Here is a 19,426-nt window from a genome sequence, read left to right on the forward strand (position 1 = left end):
AGACTTTGACAGATGTGATACGGCATGATACATTATCAACTTGCATTTATATAGCACTTGCACTATAGAAAAATGTCCCAAGGTACTTCACAGAGGAATAATCGGACAAAAATGGACGCTGAACCAAAGAAGGAGATATTAGGCAGGGTGACCGAAAGCTTGATCAAAGAGGTGGGTTTTAAGAATGGTCTTGAAGGAAGTGAGAGAGGTGGAGTGGTTTAAGGAGAGAATTCCAGAGCGTGACCATGACTGCCAATGGTTTGGGGGGGGGGGGGGGGCGGGAACGGGGGGAAAAGAGAGGAAGGAGGGATGCACAAATGGCCATACTCAGAGGAACGCAGAGCTCTTGGGGTGGGGGCTGGTTGTAAGGCTGGAGGAGGTTACAGAGATAGAGAGGTGCAAAGTCATGAAGTGATTTAAACACAAGGACCAGGAGCCAATGTAGGTCAGCAAGGACAGGGGTGATGGGTGAGAGGGACCTGGAGCAGGATAGGATGTGGGCAGCAGATTTTTGGATGAGCTGAAGTTTACGGAGGGTGGAGAATGGGAGACACCATTGAAATAATCCAGTCAGTGAATGAGCCAGATCAAACCTGCAACCTTTCTGGTCTGTACCACACCACGCAGTGTATCATTTTTGTCCAAATTGTACCACAGTTATTTAGTATATCTAGCAATTCAAAAAAATTGGTACTTCACTACAAAGAGTTAAAACAATATTAAAATGTTCAAAAGCACCAAAGTAGATTTCATCACTGTATACTGGAAGAATTCAAATCAATTTACAGTTAATTTCTTTGAAAAAACACAAAACAAGTGCAAAGTAAAACAAAAAAAAATGCTTAGCGGGCCAAACAGAATCCCACCAAATCTAAACTGTGATTGCTTTAATGGCTTTTTTTGCTACGATCGCAGAATGTAATGATTTTTCTCTGTTAGCACAAGTAATCATTGCCAGATGGTAATTACAGTCAGCTAGATGCAGAGTAATACATCTCAACAGTCCAGGTTCAATGCCTCTTCCCCTCACCCTCCAATCAATGAACTCACCAGAACCAAAACACACTCTGTTTAAAGATGCTTTCATACTTAAGCGCTAGTTTTGGTTAGAGTGGTACAGTGTCTGCTTCCCAAGACTGCTCATCCCGTCTAGACTTCCACCCGGTAGTATTCCCCATCGGACGCTGGGCACAAGCAGAGTTGGCAAATCCGCTAGCAGCTCCTAAGACCTACGATAGAGGGTCTCTGCTGCTAACGGATAATTCCGAAAGTTTATATTACTAACTGCAGCTGGCAGTGAGAGAACAACAACAACAACTTGCATTTATATAGCACCTTTAGTGGAGTAAAAACGTCCCAAGGCGCTTCACAGGAACATTTATCAGACAAAATTTGACACCGAGCCACATAAAGAGGTATTAGGATACGTATCCAAAAACTTGATCAAAGAGGTAGGTTTTAAGGAGCATCTTAAAGGAGGAGAGAGAGGTAGAGAGGTTTAGGGAGGGAATTCTGGAGCTTAGGGCCTGGGCAGCTGAAGGCACGGCTGCCAATGGTGGAGTGATGGAAACTGGAGATGAGCAAAAGGTCAGAATTGGAGGAACGCAGAGATCTTGGAGGGTTGTAGAGCTGGGGAAGGTTACAGAGATAGGGACGGGTGAGGCCATGGAGAACCTTGCGTTGGTCATCAGATGCAGTTTTTAAGGCTTTAAATCTGACTTCAGTATTCCAGCAGCAAAGATTCAAAACAGCAACAAATATTTAAAATGTATGTAGTGAAAACTAAATACGAAGTAACACGGTCTCTGTGGTGCTGATTACTCAAGTACCAGCTGTAGTAAGTACTGAAAGCTGGCTCACCAATGCTTCAACTGGTTACGGCAATGAGCAGCTGAACCCAGCAGGCAATGAAGGTCCCCCACGGCTTCAATGCCCACTCTGTGCTCAGTTAGCTGATCTCAGCGGGTGCAATGGAAAGCGGCATGACTCTTGTCCGCAGCACCTCTGCATTTGGGAGAGGAAAATCAGCCGGATTTCCCACTCCTGAACACCATCCAGCTAGAAATGCTTATGCGCGGGTATCGGATGAGGGCAGGTTTGGACTAGAAAGCGATTTCGTCTCCCCTGCCCCATGCAGTCAAATATCCTGCTGACACTCATTCCCTAGGTTCATGCATGAAAAATTATTATCCCTCCCATCTGTTGGTGCAAAACACGCTTTGCCCACAGATTGGCACTTCTTCTGCCTGTCATTACCACGAGTGGTGTGACGTGGGTTTATAGGCTGTAGAATGTACCATCATTTTATCATAGGCTGACAATAGGGAGAGTTATTAAGCAGTCACTAATTTAGAATGTACCATCATTTTATCTTAATCTGTGGGGAATATACCGCAGGACATTTTTTAAAAATTTGCCACTGCTCCTCAATTAAAAATAAAGCTCCACGATTTGCATAGAATGCATCTTTCCCCCCGCCAGAGTCTCCGACACTCCACAAAGACACGGCAGCTAGATTTATTGCAGGCACGTGCTCTATAGTCCATGGGCTCCACAATCTATGTAGAGCTCCTCTCTGAAGTATCCCTGCTCTCAGGCACTCTACAATTAAACACTTGGTATAATAAAACGTACAGTGCTAGTTAAAACAAGTCATCAGATATTGTTTTCGGGGCATACAATACACACGATTAAGAAGAGTTAGTCATATTAAAAGGGAACTAGCCCGAGATCGCCTCCTGCATATTTTTTGGGTCTTCAATCCCCCTTTCCCTGGTCAGGGCACAGTGAAAAGCTGTGAAAACTGGGGACCATCCAGGGGCAATACGGAACACTATTTTTTTGTCTTCAGTTTTTTTGTTGATTGGATTTCAAGGGTATATAGCGTTGAACATTAGTACCACATTTTGTGACGCTGATATTTTACATATAGGGCTGGATACCAGCCTATGTTTATATAGGTGATTGGCACACCAATTGCAGCTTGTAAATCTGATAATGGTAAAATTACTGGTCCTTAGGCATTAAGATCAGCGCTTCTTTAAGATGATAAAGGATTCGATAGGGTAGACAGAAACGAGTTCCTCTGGTGGGGGGGTCTAGAAGAAGAGGGCATAACCTTAAAATTAGAGCTAGGCCATTCAGGAGTGATGTCAGGAAGCACTTCTTCACACTCCTCAATTAAAAATAAAGCTCCACGATTTGCATAGAATGCATCTTTCCCCCCGCCAGAGTCTCCAACACTCCACAAAGACACGGCAGCTAGATTTATTGCAGGCACGTGCTCTGTAGTCCATGGGCTCCACAATCTATGTAGAGCTCCTCTCTGAAGTATCCCTGCTCTCAGGCACTCTACAATTAAACACTTGGTATAATAAAATGTACAGTGCTAGTTAAAACACGTCATCAGATATTGTTTTCGGGGCATACAATACACACGATTAAGAAGAGTTAGTCATATTAAAAGGGAAGTGGAAATCTGAAACTCTCTCCCCTAAAACTGTTGAGGCTGGGGGTCAATTAAAAATGTCAAAACTGAGATTGCTAGATTTTTGTTAGGCAAGGGTATTAAGGGTTATGGAACCAAGGCGGGATGATGGAGTTGAGGTACAGATCAGCCATGATCTAATTGAATGGCGGAACAGGCTCGAGGGGCTGAATGGCCTCCTCCTGTTCCCATGTTCTGCTTTTTATGCAAAAGCGGATGGAAACATGGAATGCAAACTCCAAAATAACAGTATCCTACAGTATAAAAAATATTTTGACTTATTCAGTCACCATGAACCAGTGTTGCCAATTAGAAAGAATAGCAGGTCCTCGGTTTAAAAGAGATGAAATCACGGAACGCAATAACCAAAATAGCATGCAATAAAAACGGAATTTTCTGTACTCAATTACAGTAAAGCAGTAGCTCGCATTTTAGGGAAAAGCAGCCCCTTTGTGGGCAATGGACAAGGCCACTGGTTTTCCATTTTCAAGGCAAAACAAATGGATTTGTGGAATGCATTCACCAAAATACCAGTACAATCCCTGGAATCCCAAATCACAAAAATGGAATTTGATTCAGTCACTCTGGCCCCGGATATAATGATATGTTATTTTTTTAAAGCAAAAAAAAACATTTAGAAATAAATTTTGAATAAAATAAACTTCAGATGATATCAAAATACCCCTAGCCCAGGCAGGTTAAGTCCTTCCCCCTCTCCTAAGAAAACACCGGACTCAATTCTGAATGCAGCTCTTCATTCATTTGGACAGAGGCTGCTGAATATTCTTTGAGCAGATTGTTACCTTGAGGGATGGAATCTCCACGCTGTCGTTGACACTGACAGATCCAGAGAGGATGGTACCAGTCATCACTGTGCCCTGACCTTTGATTGAGAAACAGTGGTCAACGGCCATGAGGAAGGATCCAGAAGGATCACGTTTTGGCATGTACGTCTGTGACACCAGGAGCTGTGACAGGAAAAAAAAAAGGTCAGGAACGTACAAAGAATGGAAAGAGATGGAATAGATTTTTTTTTTAAAAACAGGTATCGTATTTCAGTCACGTTACTCCTGATTGAAGTGTAACCAGTCATTTCATTATCAGTTCTCAGCTGCAGTCTTCATCTGTTTGGTATCATCACTTGAATTTCAGTGAAGTGTAATGGTGAGGAGGTGTGAAATTTTTGTACATGTCCACTTGAACTGTGAAACACCTAGTAATACATTTACAGATTCAGTCTTCCCAAATTTGGGCTCACAAGATATGTTTAAACGAAGAAGGTCCTTCAGCCCACTTGATCTCATCATCCTACAATACCGACCCTACCCACCTTGCTGTTTCTTAAATGAGTCCAGTGTTCTGGCCTCAATCGACATTCCTGGAAACCTGTTGCAGCAGTTGGTCACCCTGCGTGCAAAGAAACACTTCCTGCCTTAAGCTTGTCCTTTACAGTCACGAGCCCATGTCCTCTAAAAGCTATTGGACAGATACAAAAAGTAATTAAGACGGCTAACGGAATGTTAGCCTTTATCTCAACGGGGCTGGAATACAAAGGGGTGGAAGTTATGCTACAGTTATATAAAGCTCTGATTAGACCACATCTGGAGTACTGCGTTCAGTTCTGGGCGCCGCACCTCAGGAAGGATATACTGGCCTTGGAGGGGGGCAGCGCAGATTCACCAGAATGATACTGGGGCTTAAAGGGTTAAATTGTGAGGATTGGTTGAATAGACTAAGCTTGTATTCCCTTGAGTATGGAAGATTAAGGGGTGGTCTAATTGAGGTGTTTAAGATGATTAAAGGATTTGATAGGGTAGATAGAAACTATTTCCTCTGGTGGGGTAGCCCAGAACAAGGGGGCATAACCTTAAAATTAGAGCTAGGTCATTCAAGGGTGATGTCAGGAAGCACTTCTTCACACAAAGGGGAGTGAAAATCTGGAACACTCTCCCCCAGAAAGCTGTTGAGACTGGGGGTCAATTGAAAATTTCAAAACTGAGACTGATAGATTTTTATTAGGCAAGGGTATTAAGGGTTACGAAACCAAGGCGGGTAAATGGAGTTAAGATACAGATCAGCCATGATCTAATTGAATGACAGAACAGACTCGAGGGCCTGAATGGCCTACTCCAGTTTCTATGCTGTTATGTTCCCCTTGTGCTGCTGCCCTGAAAGCAGGTTTATTTTCTCTTATCACATTAAAAATTTAATATACCTCCATTATGTCACCTCTGAGATTCCCTGCGACTCAAGAACCCTAACTTACAGAGTCAGTCCTCGACTATGGTGTCTAGAGAGAACATTTTGAGCTATCAAGAGAGCGGTTCAAGGAGGCCACTCTCTCACATAGCCATGCACCTGGCTGTGCAGTACATCTGGTCGCATTCTGAGCCATTTGTCCCTGTTCCTGGCTAGGTTTGGTATGTGACATACAGAGAGATTCAGAACTGGGAGAGGAGGGGGGAAAAAAACAGAAGACTAATCGCTAAATCTCAATTTTGATGTTTCATAGTTTGAGGTGCTGTATTTGTGCAGGAGAATTTTCAAGTTACCTCATGGACAAACTCAAAGGTTTCTTTGAACTTTCTTATTAGTTTTACTGCAGCAGTGATACATTTCACTTAGAATAGCACTTTCATAAGGGAAGTGGAAAACCGTGCCATTGTGCGTTCAAGTTAAAAGGACAACCTTGCAGGAGAAACGTTTTCATTTTGAGCTCTCCCTCCCAGTTTAATCACAAATAATACACCGCTTGCTGGTCACACCCTTCAGCCTCCACGTTTAATCTCCTGGTGGACTATTCCAATGTTTCCACTGCTTGTACTCTCCCATCCTTGTAGCGTTGCCAAGATGGGTTGCTGAATTTACCCCGTAAGGGAGCAGTTATTGTGGAGTAAGTTTGTAAATTGCCTATAAGGGGAGCACTTACCTCAATAAGTTCTGAAATGCCCTGTGCAGTCTCAGACTCTGGGGCATCGGGTCCTCCAGGCTTGGCAGCAACAGGAATGATGGGACACCCGTTAAACCTACAAGATAAACCACTCAGTAAAATGGTGACTTACTTACAGTAGTAGGAGAACCAGGGAAGATGTGCCAACTTGAATTTGAATACAGCAATTCAAATTAAGGGATGATTGATGTCAATTTCGTATGTTTGTATGAATACAGCAATTGCTTCCATCCTTCCGCCTATTTTCTCTTCGCCTTCCTGGTGACCCTGATTCTTGACCGGTTTGGGGTGGGGGGGGGGTGGAATTTGCTTCATTGGGCACCATTGGTGGCCCAAGTGGTCATACAGCAGGCTAATCTACCATGGGGAGCATCATAGTCAAACGAGATCTTCTTGACAGGTGTCCACAACGTTTACTAGATAGCAGTTAGGATTGGTGTCTGAGGTTTATCTTTCTCTCCATAGATCAGGACACTGTGGTACCCCTACTGCTGGCCCATTCGAGATCAGCTAACTTGGGACAGAACCTGGGTTATTCTGGTCTGCATGGCTTACAGCTGCAACTTTATCGACTCGTACTAGGCAGTCAGGTTGACAAGCGGTCGTTTTTCAGTTTTATACTGTTCATAATCATCACATCACTGCAGTGCATTTCAAGAGATAGAAACTGATATCAACAAAGTTTTAAATATAAAGGAGTCACAGTCACACATTCTAAATTTCCTCCAAGACCTCTACGGGAAACACAGTTTATGGAGGAGTTCAATGTCAAAAAAAGTAACTGAAAAACAACAATCATTGTTTGGTACTGTGAAGCGCCTTTGGAGGTTTTACTATGTTAAAGGTGCTATATAAATGCAAGTTGTTATTGCTGTTGTACTGAAAGGCAACCTTTTGGCAAATAACTTTTTTTTTAATTAACTTTTTGTCAGAATGCCCAGTGCATCACACAAGTTGGGATCCTGCAACTGTAAATCCATTTCACCTAACAACACTTTATTGGGGAAACTGAACTGGAAAATATTACAGGAGGAGCCAACAGCTTCTTCTCACTTTTTTATTAAGACTTTAGTCATTTTCACCCTACTGAATGTTAGCTCACTGAGGTCACCGTCTCTGAACATTATAAAATGTTAACAAAAAAAAACAAAGCACATTTTGTAAATTGGAAGAAGTTTTTCCCAGGGAAACGTATATTATAGCAGAGGAGAATGGGAAGATTGGAAGAAAGGCACAGTGTAGTACCAATTAAAATAAAACACTATCACAGAGTAGTAGGGATTGGGTTTACATTTAAGATTCTCTATACGGTGATTGCTGAACAGAAGAGAGAAGAGGAGAGGGGAGAATGAGAGAGCAAGTGAGGGAGAGAGTGAGAGAGAGGTGTGTGCATGTGTGAAAGAGTGAGAGAGAGGAGTGTATGTGTGCATGTGAGAAAGAGAGAGAGAGAGAGGGAGAGAGCGCGTGTGCATGTGAGAGAGAGAGAGAGGTGTGTGCATGTGAGAGAGAGAGAGCGAGCATGTGAGAGTGAGAGGTGTTTGCATGTGAGAGAGAGTGTGCGTGAGAGAGTGAGAGGTGTGTGCATCTGAGAGAGAGAGGAGAGGAGTGTATGTGTGCATGTGAGAGAGAGAGGTGTGTACATGTGAGAGAAAGTGTGCGTGTGCATGTGAGAGAGTGAGGTGTGTGCATGTGAGAGAGAGTGCGTGTGCATGTGAGAGAGTGAGGTGTGTGCATGTGAGAGTGCGTGTTTTGGTGTCCATACTTAAGAAAAGACATACTTGCTCTCGAGGCAGTACAAAGAAGGTTCACTCGGTTAATCCCGGGGATGAGGGGGCGGACATATGAGGAGAGGTTGAGTAGATTGGGACTCTACTCATTGGAGTTCAGAAGAATGAGAGGCGATCTTATTGAAACATATAAGATTGTGAAGGGGCTTGATCGGGTGGATGCGGTAAGGATGTTTCCAAGGATGGGTGAAACTAGAACGAGGGGGCATAATCTTAGAATAAGGGGCTGCTCTTTCAAAACTGAGATGAGGAGAAACTTCTTCACTCAGAGGGTGGTAGGTCTGTGGAATTTGCTGCCCCAGGAAGCTGTGGAAGCTACATCATTAAATAAATTTAAAACAGAAATAGACAGTTTCCTAGAAGTAAAAGGAATTAGGGGTTACGGGGAGCGGGCAGGAAATTGGACATGATTTTAGATTTGAGGTTAGGACCAGATCAGCCATGATCTTATTGAATGGCGGAGCAGGCTCGAGGGGCCGATTGGCCTACTCCTGCTCCTATTTCTTATGTTCTTATGTTCTTATGTGTGCATGTGTGAGAGAGTGCGTGTGTATGTGAGAGAGAGAATGAGAGGTGTGTGCATGTGAGAGAGAGAGAGAGAGAGAGAGGAGTGTATGTGTGCATGTGAGAGAGAGAGAGAGTGCATGTGCATGCGTAAGAGAGAGAGGTGTGTGCATGTGAGCGAGAGAGAGAGAGTGAGAGGTGTGTGCATGTGAGAGAGAGAGTGTGTGTGTGCATGTGAGAGAGAGAGAATGAGAGAGGAGTGTGCATGTGTGTGTGTGTGAGAGAGAGAGTGAGAGAGGTGTGTGCATGTATGAGAGAGGATTGTGTGTGTGCATGTGTGTACATGTGTGAGAGAGAATAAAAATGAAACAAGAGAGTGAATTTGTCTCACTAAGTGCATGCCCCCAAGTTGCAAAAAGCACTTTTCTGTTTAAAAACTGCAGCCAATGTCAAACACAAAGTTTTCTGGTCATCAGCTGCAGTTAGAAATATAAACTGCCTGATTTCCTTGTTTCAGTGGTAACTAAGACCCATTTTAACGTGGGACTTAAGAGCCAGTGCTAGACTCGCAGCTCGATCATTTCAACGTAAAAGTGTCTTAGGATCAGCATCATGAACTCTTGGAAGCAAATTCATTCTGAGAAGTTTTTTTTGTAGGGACACCCACAGAAAGATTATGACACTTCTCAAGACCTATAGTTGTTAAAGACTTGATTTTACATGACGCACTAAATGGTCTCAATAGGGAACCATTTCTAAGATCAGTAATTGTATGTCTCAGCCAGCCTCTGCTTGAAGTTGGGTCTTTAGCATTCAGATAATTACACAGAAGTGAACCCTAACACATAAGGCTTTCTAGTACATTTCAGCCTTGTGGGAATATTTCTGAGTGCAATGGGTTGTAATGCTCGGCACTCCGAGGTCTTTGTACGAAATTACTGTACTCTCTGAGCACCGCAGTGATTTGTGGAACGAGAATAGTTAAATACTCTAGAAAAAGAATTGGATATTAATCAATGCCACGGTAATCTTTTAATTCTATAATTTCCGTCTATTATACGCCAATAATAGAAAGTCTTCAACTCTTGTTTTGATTGAGAAACCTAGGTGAAGTGACAAGGCTCGTTGTGTAGAACACCGCCGCGGATGAAAAAAAGAGCAAAGATGAGGTAAATCAAGAAGAAGCGGATGGATGAGACGAGGCTTGGTTCCGCGCGCATTCTTGATGGACTAATGCATAACTGTGAATGCGTTAAAAAGATGCATGCAGTCTCCACAGAGTTCACTGAAGGAGCAATGCAACCCAAAATTAGGATAGCAACATAAAGGAAGATAGGAATGTACAGGACCAGAAAAGACCATCGCAGTCCATGCGGCCAATCCTAGTGTGGGAAATATATCCCACGATATCTTATGCCCTTCTATCAAATTCTTCATTGGGTACTCTCTCCTGAATTTGCTTATAAATTCAGTATTCACCACCTCCCAGCGCAGTCCATTCACTACCCACTGGGTAAAATACTAATTCTAAACTGTTTTTTCATCCTCCCCCTTCTAAGTTTGAGCCTCTACCCTCTTATAGAATCTGCGACTAAGTTAAATAAATTAACATTTGTCTCGTTGGGATCTTGAATACTACAATGAGATCACCCCTGAAGCTTCTCTTCTCAGTGTAAACTTACTTAGCTTCTCCTCATTACACTCAGGTGCTTAATCCCAGCTATCAATTTAGTAGCCTTTTGCTGTACTCTCTCCTATGCCTGCACATCTTTCTCATTTGTACTTCGGTTACAAATTCAGGTCTGCAGTAGGTACCTTCTCGGGTTCAGTACACTGAGCACTTTACATTCGTGGGAGTTGACTCACACTGCCTATATCTTCTTGTGCGATGGCATAACCCAGGGACATCATAATTTTCCCCTTGTGATCTGAACTGGATATTGACGTCTTTCGCACTTTGAAGGCAGACCGAGCTTGATAAGAATCATTAAGATGCTTTATTTCACAATGGATGAACATACAGACCAACGGTTATGATTAGATTAATTTAGTCCAATCAATACAACTTGTCTTTATATAAAAATACAAAATAAAGGATATGCTACGTTGCCCTGCTTCAGCAGGTCATCTTATTTGACTTATAAACAAGATCACTTCTGCATTCCAAACTTCTCATTGACTTTGCTATCCGACTGCCTCACGACAAAAAAAAAACTGACTGCCTGCGTGTATCTGTCTGGGTTTTATCTCTCGCTGTTCAGAGCCAGAAAGGGGATCAAACATTTTCCAACACAAGGTGTGTAAGGTCTTTTTCAATGGCTGAGACAAACTAACAAATGGCTTACTTTTTGTAATATATAGGGAAGCAGCATCAACGCTAACTCATAAAACATCTTAACTACCAATCATCTGAGCCATTTTTTAAAAAATTAGTGTGAATTCTCTATGCTTTAAAAAAAACATTAACTAACTCTTTTTCCAAATTCTTTCTATGGAAAATGAGCAAAAAAATCCCATCTTTCTCATAGTATGGTGACCAGAATTGCATACAGTGGACCTACACTCTCTACAGTCTCAGAAGCACTTCCTGAGATCTGGGATCAAAAACATAAGCTGGATTGTTGGAGCACCAGCACAGTGCAGCGGTGGAATGTAGGTTGAAGAACGCTGACCAGTTCCCAGTCTCAGTCACACCATAGAAACAGCAGTAGGCCATTCAGCCCCTTGCGCCTGTTCCACCATTCAATGAGACCATGGTTGATCTGTAACCTAACTCCATCCACCCTCCTTGGCTCCGTATCACTTAATATCCTTGGCTAGCAAAAATCTATCGATCAGATTTTAAATTATTAATTGAGCCAGCATCTACTGCTTTTTGTGGGAGAGAGTTCCACACTTCTACCACCCTTTGCGTGAAGAAGTGTTTCCTAACTTCTCTCCTGAATGGTCTGGCTCTGATTTTAAGGCTATGTCCCCGTGTTCCCAATGCAGTGGGTAGGAACCATGCAGTTACCCGTTATAGGGAAGGATAAATTAGGAGTAACCCTGCTATTTGGCAGCTCGTTCAGAGAGACCAGCTTGTCCTTCTCTTCAGCTGCCATGGTGCGTGGCACAGGGGAAGTGGGGTGTTTAAAAAAAATAAATGGCACATTTTATTTAGACAAACACGTTTCCTAAAATTATATTATTACATATTTATTTCCTAAAATGTCATGGTTTTAATGTGATGTAATAGAACAAACCGCAACTGTGACTTTGAAATTACGCTGTGTAATACCAGTGTATAAACACTTAACGTGTTTGTGTGAAGTTCCTTTTGATCGCTATTTTAGCAGAGGCATTAAAAGGGCCAAAGCCCCTCTCATATGCAAGCATTCACTCAACATAAGTTCAAGGCTTGCATTTTTTTAAAATTAAGGCAATGCTGAAAGTTGAAAATTACAGGTTTAGTCCCCTGCTTCATGGATATTAGAACACGACAGTTAAACGATTCTGTGTTCAGTAAGCGGGGTGGATTAGAAATAGCAGCCAACACATGTTTATTAATATCAAGCAACTTTTTTTAAAAAATTCTCAAATAGGTTCTTTTTTCTTCTCTTTAATGAAGAAAAGAAAGGAAGAAAAAAAATTGCATTTTTATATCGACTTTTACATTCTCAGGACTTCCCAAAGTGCTTCACAGCCAATGAATTATTTTAAAGCGCAGTCACTGTGTTATGTTGACCAGAACACTGAGAGAACTCCCCTGTTCTTCTTTAAATAGTGCCATGAAATCTTTTACATCCACCTGAACAGCCAGACGTTAGTTTAAATTCTCATTCAACAGATGGCACCTCCAACAATGCAGCACTGAAGTGTCAAGTACTGGGGTGGGGACCGAACCCCTAACCTTCGGACTCAGAGGCAACAGTGCCACCACTGAGCCAAGCTAATACTTCAATGGTATTCATTAGAAAATAGTTGAGTACAAGGAAAAAGAAATCTTTTTATTGTTAAAATTGTTAAAATTCCTAAATTCCAATCTCTACCCCTCCCCCCCAACTCTATGCCTTGTTAGTACTGAGAGATGCTGATATAACCCAAGCTCAGTGTATGAGTTCGGAAGTGCAGAATAAGTAGTGTTCCAGTTTATGTGGCTATTTTTGGTGGGACACATGCATGTCCCCATCAGATGCTACACAAGGACATGGCTTATTTCAAACATAAACCACAATATGGGGTGATGTGGTCTAGAATCCACCCCCAGTTTATATTGGCACATATCCAAGTCAGCCGAACTTGAACCCTGCCCCTAAGGTGGGCCCAGTTTAACCTGGCACTGATGTGTCATGTGTAACCCAATTTAGACAAGAGAATTAAAAGGAAGGCTCGAAAAACATTCTTTACACGGAGGGTGGATCGAACGTGGAATTCTCTGCCACAAACCACTGTTGAAGCAGAGTCCACAAATTCTATTAAAAGGAATCATTATTGGATTTATTGGTGACTATCTTATGTTTATGGCCCATAGTTTTGGCTCCCCCACAAGCGAAAACATCTTCTCTACGTCTACCCTATCGAACCCCTTCATAATTTTAATGACCACTATTAGGTCACCTTCTCTTTTCTAGAGAAAAGAGCCCCAGCCTGTGTCAGAATTAAAGCACTGCAAGGCCACATTTAGCAGTTAGATGTAATGTAAAGCTCCCTACATTCTGCCCCAAAAGTATGCCTCAGAAGGGCACCCTCATTGCACAAGTGCGACATTAATTTCCCACGCCAGCCATCGTATGGCCTCTCCAAGCGAGATTGCCAGTTCAGCGCCGAGTTAGGCTGGATTGCAACTGCACAAGCTCACTGCACCAGGACCCAGACCCATATCCCAGAGGTGGAAGGCCAGTGACTCACCCACTGCACCACAAATCCTAATCAATTGGCATGAAGCTCACGTGATCAAGCCACCAACTGCATGGTGCCTTCCCCATAGTAGTGTGACTGAGACTAGGAACTGATTAGGAAGAAGAGGTGAGCAGTAAAAGATTTCACTGGTGTTTCATGAATCAGACAGGTTGCTTGGGGAAACAAATAGGCTCATTTAAAAAACCAGTCACTATGGAAGAAAAAGGGAAAGGGTTAAACACTTCAGTTGGGTAAACGGTTTATAAAAAGGCCATTTTTACGCTTCAATTGGATAAATTGTTTACAGAAAGAACCACTTTATACTTAAAAGAGGCACACTGGTTGTTAATCCTTGTTTTTTATACCAATTGCCATCATTAGTGGGTCTAACCACATAAAATCTTTACAATTTAACAAATCTGCTAAAATATTAAGCAGACCTGATCATTTTCCCCTTGGTTAAAAATGACAACGAATTGTTACATTGCATAAAGAACAATAAAGTTGTTACCCCCTCAAAAAAAAACTCCTCGGAAAAAGGGGACATTTGCTATTTAAATAGATTAACTTGCAATTTAAACAAGATGTATTCTGCAAATAACATTATATCCCTTATTGCTTAATACATTTCCATTCCAAACCTATTCAAATGTAACAGGCTATTCGGAGTTCAACGCTTGCCCACAGGCAGGCTGTACTAAAATGTAAATTAATAAATTAGATAACTACATCTGCGCAGGCAAAAAAAACTCAGCCGAACCCTAAAGGGGCAATTATAACAACAAATTTTGAACTCTGCACATTTGGTCACGCAAATTCAGTAGGACCATGGCAATATCTTGAGAACAATACAACAATTCATCTTTATATTCTTGTAGAAAATACTTTCAGAACATCTTTAAATCTCTGCATGTACCTTCAGCAGCCTTCAAGCCCCGGAGGTGTTTCATTTTAATTTGTTTCAGAACTGGGAACTCAAAAGTACAGGTTTTATTTTAGAATCTAGACTCAACACAGAAGACAGCCTCATTTGAAGCTGGAATCCAGGGTCGTATTAATACACACTAGTCTGATAGTTTTGTGCTTACGCTTCCAAATGAAAACTTAGCACTCAGAATGAATGTCTCTACTTTGCACCAAGCACTTTTTTTTTCCAAAATGAGAGGCCTAAGGTGAAGGACCAAGGCTCGTAATGCAAGACACTACCAAGATAGGAAAGAGCAAGAGAGAAGATGAGATACATCCAACACCAAGCTTGGGTTTTAAAGCCTGTAGGAGGTAAGAGGAAGGAAAGACTGCGGGAGGTAAGAGGTTGAACAGTTTTAAGGTCCTAAGAAAGAATGAGTTAGAATGGGAGATGGTGCAACACAATTAAATGCAGGAAGGGGGAAGAGCGGATAGGATGGCATATTTGGAGCTTAAGAGGAATGAGAGAAAGCTTCAGGAGAGCACAGACATTAGTCGAATCAATAAAATAAAGAGGGGAAGGTTAGAGAGATCAGGGGAAAAGATTTCAGAGAAAAAAGGTGAGGAAGACAGAGAAGAAAGATGAGAGAGAAGACAGAAAGATATAGAGGTTAATTGGAGAATAGAGATAAAAGAGGGATCACATATCATGCAAAAAGATTATTCTTGCATTCCTTCCAGGAGTGCAACAGAGCTGTTACTAAAGGCTCTGTAACATGCAATTTAATGTTTTTCCCTACAGTTAATTAAAGTATCAGATGGGCTCCCAGTACCACACTAATGGGACGACTTCATCGCTCATGTAGAAGACTAATATACTCAAGCATTGCCCTTTTACAATCTATTGTCCCACTTCCAAATGAAAACTCTTGGCTTCTGCTTGTTCCTTTTTGACTTGGCTCCAGCTGAAATCCAGAAATCCGTATAAAGGACTTTGAATTGTTGTTTTATGTTGGAGGCAGGGAAAGCTGAGAGCAGCGTAACAGAAGCAGACTGAGTGGCTACGCTTATCGAAGAAAAGATTAGAGAAGAAAAGATTAGCAAAGGAAAGATAGTAAGGAAAACCACAAATGCGGGAAATACACAGATCAGTCAACATCTGAGAGAGAGAGAGAGAGAGATAGGTTAACATTCTGAGAGAGAGAGAGAGAGATAGGTTAACATTCTGAGTAGGACCCTACAAGAGAAGTGAACAAAATTGTAATTCATGTTCTGTTGAAAGGTCCCACCCAAAATGTTAATCCATCTTTCCCTTTCAGATGTTAATTCACTCGTTAAAGCAGAGAATTGGTGGAAATGCTTAAGATCAGAACAGCCATGAGGTGAGGTAAATTAGAAGAATGCAATCAGAGAATTTTATAGTACAGAAGGATGCCATTTGACGCATCACACCTGTGCCAGCTCTCTGAAAGAGCTATTCACTTAGTCCTATTCCCCTGTCATTCCCCATACCCTTTCAAATGTTTATTTTTCAAATTATTTATCCATTTTCCTTTTAAAAGCTATTATTGATTCTGCTTCCACCACTATTGCTGGCAGTGCACTGTGTAAAAACATTCTCCTAACCTTTCTACATTACAACAGTGACTACACTTCAAAGTACTTAATTGGCTGTAAAGCGCTTTGGGGCGTCCTGAGGTCATGACAGGCGCTGTATAAATGCAAGTCTTTCTTTTCCTCGTCTAAATACTTTGTGTATGCAAAAAGGAGGCAGAGACAAAGGGTCTGAAATTCTTCTTTTAAAGAAAATGCCCATTTTTCTCTATAATTAACGGTCCGTCAGAGGAACACATAGCGTTGGATCGTGCAGTAACGAAAAATGTGATTTCATTAGCAGCTCATTAATTATGGAAAAAACAGCCATTCCCTTATTTTTCCACTGAGAGGAATTTTGGGCCCTGTTCAAAAATGGTAACAGGCTTCAGGCTTTACAGTGAGTACAGAAAGGGACTGGAATAACATTGAAGTGGGGCAGTAAGAGTCAAGAATCACACGTTAGCGTCGCAAGTGCCAGGCAATGACTATCTCCAACAAGAGAGAGTCTAACCACCTCCCCTTGACATTCAACGGCATTACCATCACCGAATCCCCCACCATCAACATCCTGAGGGTCACCATTGACCAGAAACTAAACTGAACCAGCTACATAAATACTGTGGCTACAAGAGCAGGTCAGAGGCTGGGTATTCTGCAGCGAGTGACTCAACTCCTGACTCCCCAAAGCCTTTCCACCATATACAAGGCACAAGTCAGGAATGTGATGGAATACTCTCCACTTGCCTGGATAAGTGCAGCTCCAACAACACTCAAGAAGCTCGACATCATCCAGGAAAAAGCAGCCCGCTTGATTGGCACCCCATCCACCACCTTAAACATTCACTCCCTTCACCACCGGCACACCATGGCTGCAATGTGCACCATCCACAGGATGCACTGCAGCAATTCGCCAAGGCTCCTTCAACAGCACCTCCCAAACCCGTGACCTCTACCACCTAGAAGGACAAGAGCAGCAGGCACATGGGAACAACACCACCTGCACGTTCCCCTCCAAGTCACACACCATCCCGACTTGGAAATATATCACCATTCCTTCGTCGTCACTGGGTCAAAATCCTGGAACTCCCTACCTAACAGCACTGTGGGAGTACCTTCACCACACGGACTGCAGCGGTTTAAGAAGGCGGCACACCACCACCTTCTCAAGGGCAATTAGGGATGGGCAATAAATGCCACCTTGCCAGCGACACCCGTGTCCCATGAACAAATTAAAAAAAACACACATAACCGGTCGGAATCCTGAAACAGCTCAACATTGCATATCCTTGAAATTCAAGGTTATTATTTTAGTTTAAAGCAGAGTGTCCAGGCTTTTACCTTCGTAAGCCACATAGTTGTGTATCATGAACCTTGGGGACCGTGCATAATGTTTTAATCCATGTTCCCATTAATATGTGGACATTTCAGATTGCAGATACAGACAGATCTTGCCACTCTAATTTAAGACTTATCCACCAATGAAGCAACAGCAATAGTCATGGGTGACTTTAATCCACACATAGACTGGCCAAACCAAATTAGCAATAATACTGTGGAGGATGAATTCCTGGAGTGCATACGAGATGGTTTTTAGACCAGTACATTGAGGAGCCAACCAGGGAACAGGCTATCCTAGATTGGGTATTGTGCAATGAGAAGGAGTTAATTAATAATCTTGTTGTGCGGGGTCCTTTAGGGAAGAGTGACCATAACATGATAGAATTCTTCATTAAGATGGAAAGTGAAGTAGTCCAATCCGAAACTAGGGTCCTAAATCTAAACAAAGGAAACTACGAAGGTATGAGGAGTGAGTTGGCTATGATAGATTGGGAAGCTTCATAAAAGGCATGACGGTGGATAGGCAATGGCTAACATTTAAGGAACGAATGCATGAATTGAAACAATTATACATTCCTTTCTGGCGCAAAAAGACGAAAGGAAAAGCAGCCCAAACACGGCTAACAAAGGAAATTAAGGATAGTATTAGATCCAAAGAGGAGTCATATAAAGTTGCCAGAAAAAGTAGCAAGCCTGAGGATTGGCAGCAGTTTAGAATTCAGCAAAAAAGGACCAAAAGATTGATTAAGAGGGGAAAATTAGAGTATGAGAGTAAACTTGCAAGAAACAAAAAAGTGGATTATAAAAGCTTCTACAAGTATGTAAAAAGAAAAAGATTAGTGAAGACAAATGTAGGTCTCTTACAGTCAGAAAAGGGAGAATTTATAACGGGGAACAAGGAAATAGCAGAGCAATTAAACAAATACTTTGGTTCTGTCTTCATAGAAGAGGACACAAATAACTTCCCAGAAATGCTAGCCAACCAAGGGTCTAGTGAGAAGGAGGAATTAAAGGAAATTAGTATTAGTAAAAAAAAGTGCTGGAGAAATTAATGGGACTGAAAGCCGATAAATCCCCAGGGCCTGATAATCTGCATCCCAGAGTACTAAAAGACGTAGCCATGGAAATAGTGGATGCATTAGTTGTCATCTTCCAAAATTCTACAGATTATGGAACAGTTCCTGCAGATTGGAGGGTGGCAAATGTAATCCCACTATTTAAAAAAGGAGGGAGGGAGAAAACAGGGAACTACAGACCGGTTAGCCTTACATTAGTAGTAGGGAAAATGCTAGAGTCTATTATAAAGGATGTGATAACGGGACACTGAGAAAATATCAACGGGATTAGACAAAGTCAACATGGATTAATGAAAGGGAAATCATGTTTGACAAACCTACTGGAATTTTTTTGAGGATGTAACTGGTAGAATAGATAAGGGAGATCCAGTGTTTGTGGTTTATTTGGATTTTCAGAAGGCCTTTGATAAAGTCCCACATAAGAGGTTAGTGTGCAAAATTAAAGCACATGGGATTGGTGGTAATATACTGGCATGGATTAAAAATTGGTTAACAGACAGGAAACCGAGAGTAGAAATAAATGGGTCTTTTTCGGGGTGGCAGGCGGTGACTAGTGGGTCACAGTATATATCAATGATTTGGATGAGGGAACCAAATGTAATATTTCCAAGTTTGCTGACGACACAAAACTAGGTGGGATCGTGAGTTGTGAGGAGGATGCAAAGAGGCTTCAAGGCGATTTAGACAAGTTGAGTGAGTGAGCAAATACATGGCAGATGCAGTATAATGTGGATAAATGCAAAGTTATCCACTTCGAAAGGAAAAACAGAAAGGCAGAGTATTAATTAAATGGTGATAGATTGGGAAATGTTGATGTGCAAAGGGACCTGGGTGTCCTTGTACACCAGTCACTGAAAGCAAACATGCAAGTGCAGCAAGCCGTTAGGAAGGCAAATGGTATGTT

The 19,426-nt window shown here is 42.0% G+C and overlaps 1 protein-coding gene across 3 annotated transcripts in view; it reads right to left on the minus strand.

The window, feature by feature from the left end:
• The window catches only part of eefsec (eukaryotic elongation factor, selenocysteine-tRNA-specific), a 279,639-nt gene that overhangs the window by 189,299 nt on the left and 70,914 nt on the right, over positions 1-19,426 (minus strand). For all 3 annotated transcript variants that reach the window (XM_067998386.1, XM_067998388.1, XM_067998387.1), the window contains exons 3-4: positions 6,417-6,513; positions 4,291-4,455 (exon numbers count right to left, since the gene is read on the minus strand). In XM_067998386.1, coding sequence (XP_067854487.1) covers positions 4,291-4,455; positions 6,417-6,513 — 262 coding nt within the window. The remainder of the gene's footprint in view (positions 1-4,290; positions 4,456-6,416; positions 6,514-19,426) is intronic.

Source organism: Heptranchias perlo, chromosome 17, assembly GCF_035084215.1.
Source record: "Heptranchias perlo isolate sHepPer1 chromosome 17, sHepPer1.hap1, whole genome shotgun sequence".
Lineage (NCBI taxonomy): Eukaryota > Metazoa > Chordata > Chondrichthyes > Hexanchiformes > Hexanchidae > Heptranchias > Heptranchias perlo.